This window comes from Hylobates moloch, unplaced genomic scaffold, assembly GCF_009828535.3.
Source record: "Hylobates moloch isolate HMO894 unplaced genomic scaffold, HMol_V3 SCAFFOLD_15, whole genome shotgun sequence".
Classification (NCBI taxonomy): domain Eukaryota; kingdom Metazoa; phylum Chordata; class Mammalia; order Primates; family Hylobatidae; genus Hylobates; species Hylobates moloch.
In genome coordinates this window covers 29,860,590-29,879,887 of record NW_026652290.1, presented here as the reverse complement: position 1 = coordinate 29,879,887, position 19,298 = coordinate 29,860,590, and the positions used below count along the sequence as shown (strand labels likewise).

General features: G+C 36.3%; 1 protein-coding gene across 1 annotated transcript in view; it reads left to right on the top strand.

Annotated features, from left to right (window-relative positions):
- The window catches only part of EIF2AK3 (eukaryotic translation initiation factor 2 alpha kinase 3), a 72,331-nt gene that overhangs the window by 21,066 nt on the left and 31,967 nt on the right, over positions 1-19,298 (top strand). Inside the window, exons 3-8 of the mRNA XM_032176966.2 lie at positions 11,136-11,330; positions 13,751-13,884; positions 16,144-16,378; positions 16,592-16,754; positions 18,287-18,427; positions 19,089-19,211. Coding sequence (XP_032032857.1) covers positions 11,136-11,330; positions 13,751-13,884; positions 16,144-16,378; positions 16,592-16,754; positions 18,287-18,427; positions 19,089-19,211 — 991 coding nt within the window. The remainder of the gene's footprint in view (positions 1-11,135; positions 11,331-13,750; positions 13,885-16,143; positions 16,379-16,591; positions 16,755-18,286; positions 18,428-19,088; positions 19,212-19,298) is intronic.

Genomic DNA, 19,298 nt, shown 5'->3' with positions numbered 1-19,298 from the left:
ATTAGTAGACCCTTTTAAGTATTTATTAAAAGAGGATCTGTAATCTCTTTTAAAGCTTCTCTTACTTTTACTGAAAGCTATCCAAGTTGTTTTGCAGTTTTTCATTTGCACACAAACTAGCACATTTTGAGACTGTGTCATCTAAGATGGCATTTTATTTTGAAGCAAAGCTGTCAGTCATGTAGCAAACCAATATTTAAATAATTGCCTGGGTTAATTGCTTTTCTTTTAATTATAGAAATGAAACAGTGCTTTAATTTAATTTTGTTATATTAATCCCTTAGCATGACCTAAAGCAGTGCTGTGAACTAAGCTAATTTATCCCAGCATTGCGTGTCACCAAAGGAGAAACTGATTTGGCGCTGTTTTATTTTTAATTTTTTTTTAGGAAATTGACTCTTCATGTATATTGTTTATGTCATGAATATATATTAATCTAGGTGAAGGCAGAGATAGTTATTAAAATCAGTGTTCTTTTATCATGACTGTGAGAAGTATGCTTAAAAAGCTAGTCTGGTAGTTTTCCTTGAGGCATTTTGTTTTGTAGGTTGATTAAATTAGTGAAAAAAATAATTAAACAATTGTTATCAACTTGATATTTCTCTGCTCTTCAGTACTAATTTACATTTTTTAAGATAAATACCAAATCATTGCAGAGGTTTTTCTCAACATTTAAGCATATAGCATATCACTTGAGATGGATTCTGACTAATACCCAGATCTGCTGAACAATCTCATTACCCCTCCCGTTAGGGCATCATCATCTAATGGTGATGCCCCTTCCCTTGTCTTTCAGGTATGATTCCTGGAGACCCTTTATTTTTATCAAACAGTCTCCCTTTTACTTTCCCCAATGTTTCCAGGAAAGTAAAAATATATCTTTCCATAATGCAACAATGTTGAAGCATCTTTTTCTTTTTTTAAGTCACAAATAGTCAATTCTGACATCTAGTATTGTAGTCAGTTGCTCATTTTGGTTAATTAAGATTTACTGTGTATGTTCCATTCAAGTGTATCATTTTTGAAGAATTAAAATATACAAACATATACTTGTTAATTTTTATTTAGCATCGATTGTCTTTATTGATTTAAAAAGCACCTTCAATCCATTAGAGTTTTTATGTTACAATCAAAGAATTTTAGGCCTGATAGAGCTTTCTGATAAATCAAAAACTGAAGCAGTTTGATATATTTAATTCTACATTGAATTAATCTTTATTTGGTTTTGAGGCCTTGTTTTTGTTTTTTTTTGTTGTTTTGTTTTGTTTTGTTTTTGTTTTTGTTTTGAGACGGAGTCTCGCTCTGTCGCCCAGGCTGGAGTGCAGTGGCGCAATCTCAGCTCACTGCAAGCTCCGTTGAGGCCTTGTTTTTAAACAGATGTGAATCCATGTTTGGGAAAGAAATAACTGACCTTGCATAATTAAGCTTTCTGTCTGCTCCCCCCTTTAATTTACTTCTGGAGCAGGTATTCTCTAGAATTCAAAAAGGTTTTGTTATTTTTGAAATTTTGTATTCATGAATAATAGTTCTCTCCTGAAGTTTCCAACAGAGAATAAAATAAAGCTCACAATGAATTATAGGTAGTCACATGAGCTAGACTGAGTTTATATTTTTGCTTTTAACTTTTTTCTTTCATAAATATACATGTATATATACACATAAACACATACAAATTACCTTAGAAGTTCAAAGTAAGCAGCCGTGGATCATAAACTGTTGTTTGAGTAGCACTTTATGGTTTGTAAAGTGATATCTATTCTTAGTCATTTACATAGCCCTGTGAAGTAAATATTCTTATTAACCCTAATTTTTTGGGTGATAAAATTGAGGATCAAAAAGGTTCAGAGATTTGTCTGATACAGTAAAGGTGAGACTCAACCCAAGATCTTTGTACTTAGGTCTTTCCCTCTTTCCAACATTTAATGCTTTTTAAAATACCTTAATGCTTACCAATTTATTTGTATTTTCTCTACTAATAATTCTTCATGTGCTTTATGGAGATTAACTACTCAAAGACATCCTGCGTAGAGCATACTTAGCATGTAGCTCAGCACATTTTGAGCACCTAAACTGCTTCTAGGACAACCCTAGTGGGATAGTCACAGGCACCAAAACTTAACACATCCAAAACTGAATTCAGCATTGCAGGATTGCAGGAGGGAGGCATGCAGAATTGTGCACTGCCCAGGACAGATGTGATTCCTGCCTTTCTAGAACTTTCTAGAACTTATAAGGTACTGTGTGGAGCCAGCTAGGGAGGCAAATATGAAATAATTATAGTACAAATAATGCAGTTGAGTGTGGTAACTGGCACAAGGCAGGATAGAGCACAAAGACTCTAACAAGCATAAGTGCTTACCTAGCCTGATGGTCAAAGAAGGCCTCTCTTGTATGATCAGGAGTTACTGAGGCAAGAGATGGATAGAGAGTAGGGGGAGGTTTGTGCTGGGAGAGGAAATAGCCTATCTCAAGGCCTTAAGGCAAGAGTTACCATGGCATGTTCGGGGAACTGAGAGAAGTTGAGGATGGCAACAGGAATGAGGGTTGGGAGACAGTAGCCGAAATGAGCCCATTGAGGTAGGCCAGGACCAGGTTATGCAGGGTCTAGTAAGCTGTATTAGACATTTCAGATTTTATCCTGAGCCATGAGAAACCATTGAAGGTTTAAGTGGAAGAGATCACTCTGACTATAGAAAATGGACCGGAACAACAGCAGAAATTGGGAGACTATTTCTAGTCTCCCACACTAGTTAAGAGACTGCATGGTAGTCATCCAGATGGGGATGATAGACTGGATGGAGACAGTGGAAATGAGTGAAGTAAAGTGATGGATTCAAAAGACGTTTAACGAGGAAGATAAAATTACAAGACCAAAGGAGGATTTAGTAGTAAATTAAGAACAGGTATAGAAAGGAAGAACATGCATTGTTTAGATATGAGTTCGGAGAGACCATGAGAGCTCTCCAAGCAGAGATGCTAAAGAAGGCATTTGACTTTATGGGTCTTGTGCTGACAGAGGAAAAGTCTGGGCTGAAGTTAAAATTAGAATTGCTTGTGTCATGGGAACTGAGAAGATCAATCACCTTGAAAGAAAGCAGGGTGAGAAGACCTATGACCAAAGCTTTAAAATCCAACATTTTAAAATTGAGAGAGACTGACAAGTCAGAGAAAATTGAGAGAAAAAGTGTTTCAATGATAGATTTGTTTTAGTATTTTAGGGATTATCCTGCTTTCCTTCAGATTTTCGCATCTGCTACTTGGTGTGAAGACTTTATGAATATGTATAAATATAAATACTTCCATAATTATAGATAACTGACTTATAATGCAAATGCCTCTTCAAACAACTCCTTGATCCGTTAGTCTTATTGAAAGTTTTGGAGCAAAACAGAACATCAGAAAACCCTTTCCACTGTCAACTGGGGAACTTGGAAAGCAGTGGGAAAAAGCAGGAAGCCTGTGGATGCCCAAAGTGATAAAAGCATTAGTCAGTGGTTGGAGACCAAAAAGGCATCCCTTTTAAGTTAGTTGTGGAGAGCGATTTTGAGAATCAAGTGAAATAAGGAAACTTGAGACATTTTGTGAAACAGCGAAGTGTTTGTTTTTATCCGAGGTCACATAGTAAATGAGTAGTAGAGCCAGGGACCCAGGGGATGGGGCTGGATGAGATGCAGTCAGTTTGTCTAGTTGGTATGGATACATCTTGATTTTGTATCTTGGATGTGTGCTGTTGCCCCATCACCTTGGTTAGCAAAACAACTAGTATGGCTAGGAAAGTAATTGTTCTAGGCAAAAGAGACTTCCAGATAATAAAAAAGTCAACAATTTAGCATTTTTAATGGCATATTTTTCTTTTTCTTTTCTTTTTTTTTTTTAAGTTCCAGGATATAGCAGAATGTGCAGGTTTGTTACATAGGTATACATGTGTCATGGTGGTTTGCTGTACCTATCAACCCATCATCTAGGTTTTAAACCCGACATGCATTAGGTGTTTGTTCTAATGTTCTTCTTCCTCTTGTTCCCCACCCCCGACAGGCCCCAGTATGTGTTGTTCCCCTCCCTGTGTCCGTGTGATCTCATTGTTCAACTCCCACTTACAAGTGAGAACATTAATGGTGTATTCATGTATTTCACATCTTCCCAATCTTAATGAGTTGTATCTTTTTAGTTATTCCTTGGGATCATCTTTGTAAGCATGTTATTGTATTATCCTAGAAATGCTCCCTGGGGTTCTTAGGTGGGGTAGGGATGTGTGCCCCTTTAATAAATATTCTAGGATAATTGGTGTTTTACACTCTCTTTCTTCATGGCCTATGTTCATTCTTCCTTATCGCTACACTCGATGAGTCTGCATCTTGCCACACTTTCTTACCCCCTCTTCTCCTTTTTAAACCTTGTTGCTTTTTAGCTTATACACAGAACTTGGCTTTTGTTAACTATCAGGGCCAGTGTGTTCCTTTTCCCTCTTTCCTGGTTAGGGAACACACTGGTTTCACCAAGTCTCCTGAACCCTTTTCAATTTTCAGTTTTATAGTGGGTGAGTTACTTCTGGATACAATTTTTGGGATTTGAGAGTGTTTAATGCCTGAGTCACTAATCAAGAAAATGCTAGTGTGTGCAAGTCTGGCTTCCAAAACCGAATGAGGAAAAGTTCTTTATAGAAAAATCCTAACTAGGCCTGGAGTAGTGGCTCACGCCTGTAATCCCAGCACTTTGAGAGGCTGAGGCAGGCAGATCATGAGGTCAGGAGATTGAGACCACCCTGGCTAACACGGTGAAACCCCGTCTCTACTAAAAATACAAAAAATTAGCCGGGCATGGTGGTGGGTGCCTGTAGTCCCACCTACTCGGGAGGCTGAGGCAGGAGAATCACTTGAACCCGGGAGGCGGAGGTTGCGGTGAGTGGAGATCGTGCCACTACACTCCAGCTTGGGCGACAGAGCAAGACTCCATCTCAAAAAAAGAAAAGCAAAAAAAAAAAAAATCTTAACTAATAAATGCAGAAAGAATGATAAAATTAGAAATTGCTATTCTAGTTCTTTTATTGAAATAGTAGGCCATCAAGCAATTTTAAAATGGTAAAAAGTTGATGGGACACTTTAAATGGAGGGATCAAGCTGACTCCCCGAAACTCAAGTGATTGATAGTAACATCATTAAAAGTGGGGCATACAAACACTACATGCCTCTTAATATGGTATAGCATAGGGGCCAGCAAACTTTTCCTGTAAAGGGCCAGATGGTACTTATCTTAGGCCTTGAGGACCATGTGGCCTTTAGTTGCAGCTAGAAAGCAGTCATAGACAGATACATAAATGAATGAATGTGTGGCTGTGTTCCAATAAAACTTTACTTACAAAACAGGCATTAGGCTGGATTTGGCTCATGGGCTGTAGTTTGTAGACCCCTAATGTAATAGGAAGTGCATAGCACCAGATACGAAGGCTTCTTGTCAAAACAATTGAACCTGCATCAGATCAAAGCTCCAAGTCTAATCATACTTTTCAGGAAATATAGGAAATAAAGGAACAATTTAAATGACATGTAGAATCCTGACTGTGGGACATTCTATAGGACAGATAATCTGGTTTCTCAAGTAAATCAGTGCATAACAAAGGGGTTGAAAGAAGCTCCTTTGTGGAGGGAAAAGAATCAGATGTAATATGTAGACTTGGAATTCCTCATCATAAAGTAGATCTTTGAGATAATAGGGGAAATTTTAAAATTTGATGGTTTTACTCCAGTAAACAAGTATATAGTAGGTGAGTGGAGATAGATGAAACAGTTGGCAAAATGTTGATAATTGTTAAACTGGATGATAGATACATGGGGATTTATTAATCTCTTTACATTCTATATGCTTGAAATTTTTTATAACAAGTGAAAATAAAGTTGAATGTACCCCAAAAAGTGTGTGAGTCAGTCGGGGAGAGGGGTTGGCTGCATAGAAAAATAGGGAAGAATCAAATGGGAAACATTTTTTCTTATAGTTAGAGGAATTTTTGTTTTTTATTGTTGGTAGTGCTCATTTTAGTAGTAGTACTTCCTTTATTTTCTCATGAAATTCCTTCCTCCACTTTAAAATTAAAGTTCTTATTTTCACATTTTAATTTCAGATAGAAGTCCCTGATTGCAAGTGCCACTGGTATTCATTGTAGCACTTAGATTTTGTTAAGAAACAGAAACGGAATTACTTTACTAAACTGCTTTATGATTACACAGATAGACTCTGGGAGTTTGCTAGCACCTTTTATTTTAAATTATGAACAGGGAAAAAAATACAGAAAATAAATACAAAAATTTAGACTTTTTAAAATGACTTAAGGGAGAAGCAAGTCACACAATGAGTTTGAGATGCAGAGCAGCGAATCAGAACAAATAGCTGCTTACATGAACAAATCAGTGGGATGTAAAAATGCATCACCGTAACCTACATTTTTTTCTACCAAGAGATTTGCAGCTGACTATCGGGTGACTCATTCCTATGCTTAGGGGGTGAGGTAATGCTATTGTGAAGGGTGATGTCATCTCTGTACCTGAACTGCATGCATATATTGCTTCTGTGGCTCTCAAGGAAAAGCTCCATCTGCTTTCACATATGCAGCCTGAAAGACTTGACAAGATTGGCACAAAGGTCAGCAGCCATGTGTATGACTCATAAGCAACCAATTAGTGAAGAGCAGCTATTTAAAAGTGAACTTTTAAAATCATAATCCAGAAATATGACATGATGATTCATTATTGAATCATAATGCCTTGTTGTTGTTTTGTGTTTTGCACTTATTGAGTTAATGCTGTTGAGCATTTAACTTTTAAAATAAGGTAGTTTTCTCAGTATGGTCAATCATATCAAATCTTGGTTCTTTAAACTATATTTTTAATTGAAGATAAGGTTGGTTGGTCAGTCTGTTGGTTGATTGGTTAGTTTTACTTTTGGAGGTGCAGAGACCATCCTTAGTGCAAAAATGGATTTTATTTCATATTAGTTTGGCACTTGATTTTTGCACTTAGGAGACATTGTATTCCCTAAGGACCTGCTACTGCTTTAGAGGAAAAGAGGTTTTTAATGGAAGAGGAAATAAGTCAAAATAAATGCTGTTTACTGCAGACACACTTACTCCTCTTCCTCTTTTAGTCATGCACACCTGCTTTCTCTGTTTGTACTTTAACCTAATACTACTGTTGAGATGACCAATTAAAATATCTATTTTTAACTTTATTATTTGAATCTAGTGTTCTGGTAAATAAAATATAGAATATTTAACATAATATGGAGGTAGATAATGGTAATTACTTGATTTTCTATCTGATATGTAACTCAAAATAGAAGATCATATTGGCTAAATACTACTTATTGTTATTGTAGGGTATGTGCATACTCTGACCTAAATTTGTTCTAATGGCAACTTCAAGTTGGACATTCTACAAAAGATAAAGGTTTTAATTTTTGAGAATAAAATTTGTTATCTATTATCAGGAAATAGAAGGAAACAAAGAATAAAATAGTTATGCCAAGACTCTAAGGTAATATTAGGTGAGGTATATACCAATGTCACTTGAGAACTTACTGAAAATCAAATGTTTTTTCAGTAAGGAGCAATAGGAATCTTTAAATGTCTAGAATTATGGTAAACCTTCATTTAATAGTATGGTCTTGAGTTTGATTATAGAGCTCCTGCAAGACTCTTGAGTACCTTTCTTTTGTTTGTAAACTCTTGTTTGGAAATAATTTCAAACTACAGACAGTTGTACAATAAACGTGGTACCAGAAAAGAAAAAGAAAAAAACTTATATGCTCAGATTTTATCTACCCCAACCTGGTTGCCTGCTTTATATGCTTGCCTGTGTCCTCTTGCCCACTCTCACTCTTCTCCCGCATTCCCTTGTACACACTTATTTTTCTTGAAATATTTGAGGATAAGTTAAATATGCATCATGGCCCTTTACTCTTAAATACATCAGTGTATATTTCCTAATAGAGATATTCTGTTATGTAATTACAAAAGTTAGAAGCATTATCAATTTATATTAATACAGTGCCTTACCATCCATATTCAAGTTTTGTCAATTGAACTAATAATATCCTTTATAGCATCCTCTACCCCTAGTACAGCATCTAGTCTAGGGTCAGATATTGCATTTATTTGTCACATTAGCCTCTTTTAATCTAGTTTTTTTTTCCACAGCCTTTCTTTATCTGACATTGACATTTTTGAAGAATATGGTTTCTCTGTTATTTTATTTTTAAAATGGAATTTTCCTTACTTTGTGCTTGCCTGATGTTTCTTTGTGCTGAGATTCAGGTTGTGCATTCTTGGCTGGAATACTACATAGGTGATGCAGTCTCTCTCAGGGCATCTAACTCTCATTGATGATTTTTACTTTTGGTTATCCAATCAAGGTATTATCTCCACTATATGATATATAACTTTTGCTTTTAATTTCTTGGAACTAATAAGTACTCTGTAAGGAGACACCCTAGACCATGTAGATATTCTGTTCTTCATTAAAGTTTCCACCTCAGTTTAGCACCATTGCTGATACTGGTATGACCCAGTCTTTACTGTGATGGTGGCAAAATGCTAATTTTTCCAACTCCAGCCCTCCCTTTTCCCTCATATATTATTTATTTTATCTATTTGCTATTGGTATGAACATGTGAATTCCTATTTTTAAAAATTCAGTACTTAATTATTTTGGTGCTTAATTGTCCCAGATTTGGCCAGTGCCCTCACCCTTTTCAAGCACATCCTTGTTTTTTGAAAGAGTAAGATGGTAAAGGCTCATCTTGCATCTACACTGCCCCAGCCCTGGAATCTGCCATTTCTCTGAGGAGTCCTGGTTCCTTTTGGTGGAGAATGGAATTAGATAACAATGGAATTAGATAACAAAATTTGGGCACTGGGTATGAGTGCACTACTTTTACAGCCACTGTATAAACATAAATATAAAATTAGCTGACCTGGTAAGTATTTCCTGGAGGTACAGTGAACAATTTTTGAGAATATCACAGTGTCTCAGATTATAGTTACAACAAAAGGAAAGTTAAGGAATGGGAAGATTTTTGTCAGCAAAATTACATTGCCAAAATTTTCTTAGATTTCAAAGCAAAAACATACGTGATGCTAGGTTGAAGGCCAGATAGGATTTCTGTGGACAAAGTTGGTACAGAAGGGTGTTCCAGAAAGAAGAAAGGACATTGACAATGACATAACTGAACAATATCAGTAACATTAAATGTTGTGTTTAAATAACCATGCCTGATTTCCACCCATTTGGGGAGAAGTAAAAGACAGGGATGAAAGGTTTATTTAAGGTCAGATTTAGAGGACTTTGAATGTCCTGTAAAGGATTTTGGATCTTTAGGATTTGGGGTCTTTATTAAGAAGATAATAACTGTTGAAGATTTTTGAATAGTGTTATAACAAGCTTAACTCTGACTCAAAGAGATTAATCTGGAAGATACATAGAAGATTAAGGAAATTTCCAGTTAAGAACTGTAAAGAGGCTATTATGGTAGTTCAGGCAGAAGATAATAAGGATTTGAACTGGAAAATGAAAGAAAGAAGTGAATTAGAATAGTGGTTTTTAATCTGTCTTCCAAAACCCCAGGTTTGGGGCAAAGTAGATGTGTGAGTTGAACACCAAATGAGAACTCTCAGTTACTGTATGCGAGTTTTCAAGTAAGTATCCCTTTAAAGAAAGCAGTCTGCTGCTTAAAAAACAAAGAACTATGTAGAAAAATTTGGTAACTCTTACTTCTCTCGTATTCCTGTTCCCTAAAGTTTTGAGCCTGGATAATCAGGAAAATAGTTCTGTCATTAATTGATGCAGATCAAATTATGCATTTTTTAAATGCCAAAGATCAATGTCACAAAGACATGTACTAAAACTCTTACTGAAGAGATAAGATATTCTTGGCCAGAAATCTTGGAATTATCCTGGACTCCTTTCTTTTGCTCATGCCATAAAGAGAATCCACCATGAAATCCTGTTGGCTTCACCTTTCAATTATATCCCAAACTTGACTACCTTAAACAGCTGACTGCTTATCAACTAATCTCTTACCTTCCACCTGCTCTCTCTGCCTCCACTCTTGCCCCTCAGCCTGTTCACTTTCCTTGTAGTTTTTCAAACGTGATGGGTGCACTTCCATCTAAGAGCCTTTGCAAAGCCTGGCCTGGCCTGGTTAACTCTCTCATGCTTAAGACTTTGCCCAAATGTTACTTTCTCAGTGAGGTCTACCCTGAGCACTTTATTGATAATCCCCTCTCCACCCCATGCGTATTTACCATTCTCCCTTTATCTTGTTCCATTTTTTTTTTTTACGGCATTCATCACCTAACATACCATATAATTTACTTATTTATTAAGTTGTTTGTCTCGTGACACCAGAGTTTAAGCTTCACAAAGGCAGTGATTTGTTTGTTTTGCTCACTGATCTATCCCAACCATCAAAATGTGCCAGGCCATAGGTAGGCCCTTAATAAGCATTGTTAAAAGAAGGAAGGGCAACTGAGAACACAAAACCAGTAAGCTTACTTACCAGGCTTCTAGCTCATTGCAGATTTGAGAAAGCAAATAAAAGAAGGGATGGGACACTACTTGAATCAATATCTCTAAACCTGTGTTCCTTGGAGCTGAGTCTATGACAGTAATTGGCCTTAATAAAAAATAGCCCTAGAAAATACTGCATACATTATCTATTTACACATTAAATATTCATATTACGCATACTACACATAATCATATTACACATTAACATACTAATGGCTATAAGAGCTCCTATAGTAACCTCTTCTTGAACTCACTTGATCATAAAACTCTCTTTTGATAACTCACCTACCATTATGGGACCCTTTTGGCCCATGGTAAACTGAGTTTGAGAAAAACCTTACTAGAGTACTATGTGTAGGACCTGGGAGTGATTGGTAGTTCTTTTAAATTACTTTTGGTTGATGGACTGCGCTGCTTCATGTGCTACTCAGAAGGAGGCTGGAGTACATCAGGATCAAGACTCCAGCTCTTAATTACTATTATTCTTTTAAAGGTATGATGCTTCTATTTTTCTGGGATAAATAAGAAAAAATAATAATTAATGTTATGGCCCTTTAAAAAAGTTAGCTTCTGTTTTAGGTATTTGGGAATAAGATGATCATTCCTTCCCTGGATGGAGACCTCTTCCAGTGGGACCGAGACCGTGAGAGCATGGAAACGGTTCCTTTCACAGTTGAATCACTTCTTGAGTCTTCTTATAAATTTGGAGATGATGTTGTTTTGGTTGGAGGAAAATCTCTCACTACATATGGACTCAGTGCATATAGTGGAAAGGTAAGTGAAAATGCTGAATTTACTTTGGGGAAATCAGAATAAATTAGGGTAGAAAAAGTAATTTATTAAACTACACTTATTACTAGTTGAGGTTTATTGTAATTTTCCGCTGAGGTTGTCATTTGTTTTAATAGGAGAACTGTGAGGTAGGAAGGGGAAACTAATAACAGAATAAATGGCAAAGCCAGGAATAGCAGGAGGAAGAGAATTCATAAATATGGTCTACTGTGTCTCAGGTGTTTTTTTTTTTTTTTTTTGGAGACAGAGTCTCACTCTGTTGCCCAGGCTGATCTCAGCTCATGGCAATCCCCATCCCCCACCTCATTCCACACCCCCTCAGGTTCAAGTGGGTTCAAGAGATTCTCGTGCCTCAGCCTCCTGTGTAGCTAAGATTACAGGCACATGCCACCATGCTTGGCTAATTTTTGTATTCTTGTAGAGACAGGGTTTTACCGTGTTGGCCAGGCTGGTCTCCAGCTTCTGGCCTTAAGGGATCTGCCCACCTCAGCCTCCCAAAGTGCTGGGATTATAAGCAGGAGCCACCGTGCCCAGCCTCAGGTGCTTTTTTTTTTATACCTTATTTTGCAATCTTCACAGTCTTCCTAAGTGTAACTTTCTTTTTTTTTTTTTTTTTTTTTTTTTTTTACATTTTGAGAGATGAAGAACCTTCTAAAGATTAATAATAGTCCTAATGATAAGAATAATTGATACTACTCATTTATAGGGTTTGATCCTATAATAAGATGATCCAAGAGGAAAGTTTATACTCATTTTACAGATGAAGAAACTGAGACTTTAAAAGGTTCAGAAACTTCCAGGGTCACATTTAACTTAGATCTATCTGACAACAAAGTCATGCTGTTAATGTAGATGTTCTTCAACATTAGCTCTTAGGATATAATCATAATATAATCTGCTTCTAAGATTGGGTCTTATAAATCCATTATCAAGAGTAACTAATTAAAAACATCCTTTCAACCAGGCAAGCTGGCTCACACTTGTAATCCTACCACTTTGGGAGGCCAAGGTGGGTGGATCACTTGAGGCCAGGAGTTCGAGACCAGCCTGGCCAACATGGTGAAACCCCATCTCTACTAAAAATAAAAAAATTAGCAGGGGATGGTGGCCCATGCACGCCTGTAGCCCGTAGTCCCAGCTACTCAGGAGGCTGAGGTACGAGAATCACTTGAACCTGGGAGGTGGAGGTTGCAGTGAGCTGAGATCACACCACTGTACACCAGCCTGTGCAACAGAGTGAGACATCATTAAAAATAATAATAATAACAAAAATAAATAAATAATAGACTCCATTAAAAAAATAACAAAAACAAATAAATAGCCAGGCACGGTGGCAGGCGCCTGTGGTCCCAACTACAGGCAGGTCCCACTGAGGCAGGAGAATGGCGTGAACCCGGGAGGCGGAGCTTGCAGTGAGCCATGATCGTGCCACTGCACTCCAGCCTGGGCGACAGAGCGAGACTCTAGTCTCAAAGAAAATAAATAAAATAAAATATAAATAATAAAAGCATCCTTTCTAAAAAGGTAAAAAATAAAAATCTTTGTAACCCTTTAACACCTTGACGAGTAAACGGTTTATATACAGACTTGGACTAAAATAAGGAAGAATAGAAACATGGTCTTTTTACTCTTGAATTTTTGAACTTTAACAATTCCTTATCTAAGTGTTAGGCCCATAGCACTTTCTTGCTCTTGCAGATGCTTTTCTGCCTTCTCCACCCACCTGCATCTGCATTGTATTGAGGAGGCCATGCCATCCTATCTGGCCGTTTTTTGAGCAAAGCACTTCAATCTCTGTTTACTTCGGTAGTCTCATCTGTAAACAACAGGATTGAACCCGATCATCTGGTTTTCTGATTTGATGTGCTGCTACATAATTCTGGTGTTGTAGAAGGTATGCTTCTTTTCGTGAGGATTTTAGTTTGGATCATATTAAGTCTTCCTTTTTTCTTTTAGTGAAAATTTGAGGGAGTTACTTTTGAATACAAAAAGCTCTCAGAAAAGTTTCAAATTTTTAAAAACCAAATACTTTTGTTATACAGAAACTCTAAGGTTTTTTTTTTTAACTCACCTGAAATTTTATTAATGATATTGTAGAAAAGCTATCACAAGTAGCTATCCCTTTCTTCTTGTATATTCCATGGAAATCTCCAAAGTAAGGCTAAAATTATGTAAATCCTTAAAATCATTCCCTGAAATAAATATTCATTGGTACTGTCATTGTTCTAAATAACTCATTTTAGGAGTCAGTAGTCTAACTGATGCTTCTTATTACTTGAGTACTTCATACACGTTTCCTTAGTTTCCTTTCACTTTTTAAAAATTACAGATTCCTTTAATATCTCTGATCTCTTATGAGTTGTCTCCTTTTACTAATTTTGTATCTAATTTTGTCTTTTCAGGTGAGGTATATCTGTTCAGCTCTGGGTTGTCGCCAATGGGATAGTGATGAAATGGAACAAGAGGAAGACATCCTGCTTCTACAGCGTACCCAAAAAACTGTTAGAGCTGTCGGACCTCGCAGTGGCAATGAGAAGTGTGTATTCAGATAGTGTTGCTGTTGGTATTATTTAGAAATACACCTAATACCAAAATTTATCAAATTTCTGTTTGTGGAGATTTTGACTATTTTGTTGCCTTAAAAGAATATATATATATATATATATATATATATATTTTTTTTTTTTTTTTTTTGATACGGAGTCTTGCTCTGTCGCCCAGGCTTGAGTACAGTGGCGCAATATTGGCTCACCGCAACCTCCGCCTCCTGGGTTCAAGCGATTCTCCTGCCTCTGCCTCCTGAGTACCTGGGATTACAGGCACGTGCCACCACACCCAACTAATTTTTGTATTTTTAGTAGAGACGGGGTTTCACCATGTTGGCCAGGCTGGTGTCGAACTCCTAACGTCAGGTGATCCAATGCGGGTCCTAAAATAAAAATGGTTTCATGGTTATTAACAAATTCTGAACTGAATTTCTCACCACATGCTTCAGGATATGATAACCACAGGGGTTCTCATATGATGACTATTAGTTTAGTCTCAGGTCAATGTTTTGTTGTTTTTTTTTTTTTTTTTTTGAGACCGAGTTTCACTCTTGTTGCCCAGGCTGGAGTGCAATGGCATGATCTTAGCTCACCACAATAGCCACCTCCCGGGTTCAAGCGATTCTCCTGCCTCAGCCTCCTGAGTAGCTGGGATGACAGGCATGTGCCACCATGCCCGGCTAATTTTGTATTTTTAGTAGAGTTGGGGTTTCTCCACGTTGGTCAGGCTGGTCTCGAATTCCCAACCTCAGGTGATCCACCCACCTCAGAATCCCAAAGTGCTGGGATTACAGGCATGAGCCACGGTGCCCGGCCTAGTGATATTTTTTATAGCAATCTCATCATTCAAAGTTCTTTGAATACAGAAAGATGTTAAGACAAAATTGATGTGTTTCTTTGAGCTTGAACCTATTTGACTCTCTAATTATGTCTAGTAGGTAGTTTCATAGTTTGATTATCTCAATTTTAAAATAATAATCATTTTACTCAATTTTCTTGAAGTATTAAAACATTTATTTAGCCTAATACCTTTCTGTTTTCTTCTTTAAATAATGAACCCCTTATGTAATTTTTATATTTAAATATGTGATTAAAAAATGTGCTACCTAGATTAGATATGCTGATTCTACATCAAATGCTTGATTTTTTTAAACCTAATATTTAAGTTTTAAATTGCCTGTGTAGTAAAAATAACTTTAGATTCCATCTTTATCTTTTGAAAATGAACCAGACTTTCGGGTTTTGTCTGATCCAATGCAGTGTAATTCAGTTTCCTTTCCTGAAAACTGTTTTCTCAAACTCAGTTAAGAATGCATTTATTCTTTCTACTTTGGACTATGAATAGGGCTTTGCATTTACAGACAACTTGACCTTCTTTATCCTGACTGGATTTTGTTTTTTAAGTGTTTGAGTGCTTACTGGGAGCTCAGCCACCATAGCAGCAGATGTCCAACTTAAGAGAATTTTGAGTTACCAGAATAGGAAGGATCTGGGTTTCTAAGATCCATGATTCTTTAAAATATAATTATTTCCATAAATGTCAGAATTCTTAACTATGCCATTTTATATCTAAGTGAAAAGACACTATACTGTCAGTAGTTGAGTGATTTTTCTATTTACTAATTATAGAGGAAACATTATTACTGCCACTTTATGGATAAGACTGCTGAAACTTACTTAGGAAAGGGTAAATGACTTGCCACATCTTGTTCAGTGGAGATCCAAGATTGGGGCTGAGGTATCCTGGATCACATTGCCTTTTTGAGGCCATGTTTTAGTATGAATTTAAGACTGGTGCATTCATCTTGACTTTTACACTGGTTTGTTAGGGCATGTTAATTTTGCTGCACTTAAATGAAATGTATCCTGCCTTTAATTAAGAGGTAAGGCAGACTGTGTGCTACCTCATTTTAAGGTGACATTGATGTGTTTGGGGAAAATCACTCTGATGTAGAAGTACAAACATTTGTAAATTTTTGAGAGAAAATCTGTCCCTTAGCTGTTGTAAGGGACACATCAGTCAGTCCACAACCCTCAAAACCATTGTGTCTGAAGGGTCAGGACAAAGTTCTTGTGGGCCCTCTTGTGGCATAAATCAGTAGAGCACTCTTTTCCAGAAGGTTATGTTGAGTTGTTCTTTTTCTCATCACATAATTTAAATATTTGCTTCTTCAATCTAGAAGAGTTGTATATTATTTTGTCCCTTTCTTTAAACGTAAATTTCTAAAACATACCTTTGTAAATTTAAGGTGGAATTTCAGTGTTGGCCACTTTGAACTTCGGTATATTCCAGACATGGAAACGAGAGCCGGATTTATTGAAAGCACCTTTAAGCCCAGTGAGAACACAGAAGAGTCTAAAATTATTTCAGATGTGGAAGAACAGGAAGCTGCCATAATGGACATAGTGATAAAGGTTTCGGTTGCTGACTGGAAAGTTATGGCATTCAGTAAGAAGGGAGGACATCTGGAATGGGAGTACCAGGTACCTAACACCACTGAGGATTTATAAATACGGTTCTTCCTCTCCCAGTCTGACCAAACTTATTGATTGGGTGGAACAAAATTACTACTACTTGGGGCTCTCAGCTTGTTCTCTGTGCTTTTAGAAATTTGTCATTTTAAATGGCATTTTATGGGTTGGAACTATGTAACTACTGCTTGGATTATTTAAGACCTTTTTTCCATTTTTGTTTAGTTTTGTACTCCAATTGCATCTGCCTGGTTACTTAAGGATGGGAAAGTCATTCCCATCAGTCTTTTTGATGATACAAGTTATACATCTAATGATGATGTTTTAGAAAATGAAGAAGACATTGTAGAAGCTGCCAGAGGAGCCACAGAAAACAGTGTTTACTTGGGTAAGTAAATGTATCTTATCTAACGATAGTACATATTGACATCTAGATTGTCTTCTTACACTGTTCCTTCCTACTTCAGGAGTGCCTGTAGTAGTTTTAAATCCTAACACCATCTCTGATTTAGGTTGCCCTTGAGATTTATACTTGATTTCCATTCCTGCTACTTTTCCATTTGTCCAATTCTGAAATTTTTTTTGTTGTTGTTGTTGGAGATGGAGTTTCACTCTTGTCGCCCAGGCTAGAGTGCGATGGCATGATCTCTGCTCACTGCAACCTCCGCCTCCTGGGTTCAAGCAATTCTCCTGCCTCAGCCTCCTGAGTAGCTGGGATTACAGGCACCTGCCACCATGCCCAGCTAATTTTTGTATTTTTAGTAGAGATGGAATTTCACCACGTTGGCCAGAATATAGTGCACCTGACCTCAGGTGATCCGCCCACCTCGGCCTCCCGAAGTGCTGGGATTACAGGCGTGAGCCACCGCGCCCAGCCCAATTCTGAAATTTTTAATTACTGTCGTATATTCTTTTTCTCTGAGATCTATATTAGAAAGGCTTAGAAATATTCTCATTATGTAACATGATTTCAAATTACTCATTAGCCAAGAATGGTGGCATGCACCTGTAATCCTAGCTACTCCAGAGGCTGAGATGGGAGGATTGCTTGACCCCAGGAGTTAGAGGCTACCCCAAATTATAATCATGTCACTGCACTCCTGCCTGGGTGACAGGACAACACTCTGTTTATATATATAATTATTTACATGTAATTACATATATGTATTACATATATATAATTATATGTAGTTACATATAAAATAGGCATATATCCTCAAAGTCTATAATTTTCTGTATTTGTATTTGCATCCATATTAGTTTGTGCCCCTCCCCTCTTTAAGATTAGATTTATTTCTTTTTTATCAGTGCACCTGTACAACTGATCTAAAAAATAAAATTCTGGTGTGCTTCTGGGCAATTGAAAGCCTTTAATATTATAAATTTTGAAAACTCTTGAATCTAATTATTTGAACTAGTCTGGATCATCAAATGCTCATAAAATTCTATAAGCTCTGACAATGTGCCATCCACCTGTCGGTTTGAATGAAAAGCAAGAATTTGAAGGAATAACATGTCATGTGTGTTATGATAGTATTTAACTGAATTGTTAGCAATATTTCTAGAATTATAGGTGTTTAGGTATACTTTCTTGAGAAAGTTACTTAGTCTAAGCTATTTGTTTTGTGAGAGTACAGTGACTTCCTATCTTTGAATTTTTCTACTGGAACAGTTTTCCTGTATTACTGAAAATGTGCTATTATTCAGTGAGAAATATCATATGGACCTTTTGTGTAACTTTCCCTCCCTGTTTTTGTTGAATAACCATTGAGTTTATCTTTGAGTGCTTCAAGCATGTTTCTTCTTTGACAAGAGTTTTGTGGAAAATGTAGAAATAACTGGAATTAATGTAATTTTATTTAATTAAAAAACCATTTTTAAAAAATCAATGCATAATTGACGATGTTCTGGTTGATTCAGGAATGTATAGAGGCCAGCTGTATCTGCAGTCATCAGTCAGAATTTCAGAAAAGTTTCCTTCAAGTCCCAAGGCTTTGGAATCTGTCAATAATGAAAACGCAATTATTCCTTTGCCAAAAATCAAATGGAAACCCTTAATTCGTAAGTGAATTGTAAACTTTTCTAAATACTGTTAATGTTCAGAGACCTAATCCTGACTGTCTTTGCCCTAGTTTTGAATACTGCAGAGATAAGAACTGTTATATACTTTATATTTTATTGATGAACCATGATGGTATTTCAGATGTTAATAATGAATTTTTATTTTCATTTAGAGCATTATTTCTTGGAAGCAGCAGTTGCTTCTATAAAAATGTTAACCAAATATTTCTCTATACAACTTAGAAAAACTCTTAATCATTCGCTGACCATGCCAAAGTAACATTTAGCTCTTAACATATTTACATTAAGACTATTTAGGCAAAAGTTATCTGGTTAGCACATCATATTCTTTGAGACATGAATGAATAGAAATCAAATACTGTGCACCTACTTTCATTATCTTTCTATACCTTGTACGTGTTTTTTACTACATATGTCATGTCATATTTTAATTGTTTGTTTAAACGACTCAGATTCTCTATAAAACTGTGTGCTTTTTCAAAGGCAAGAGCCCTGGGCCATTTGTTTAACTTATATGTTTGAACTGAATTATGGTTGAATATCAGTTTATTCAATTAATAAGCACGTGCATTTTTATTCAAGTCATAACAGTTAAGACTTAAGAAATATTATTATTAAGAAAATAATAATTTTCTTTTAGATTCTCCTTCCAGAACTCCTGTCTTGGTAGGATCTGATGAATTTGACAAATGTCTCAGTAATGATAAGTTTTCTCATGAAGAATATAGTAATGGTGCACTTTCAATCTTGCAGTATCCATATGGTAAGTGAAAATACTGAGTTTTATTTATTTTATTTTGTAATTTGAAATTAATTAATAGAATTCAAATGAAGAAAAGTCGGTTATAGA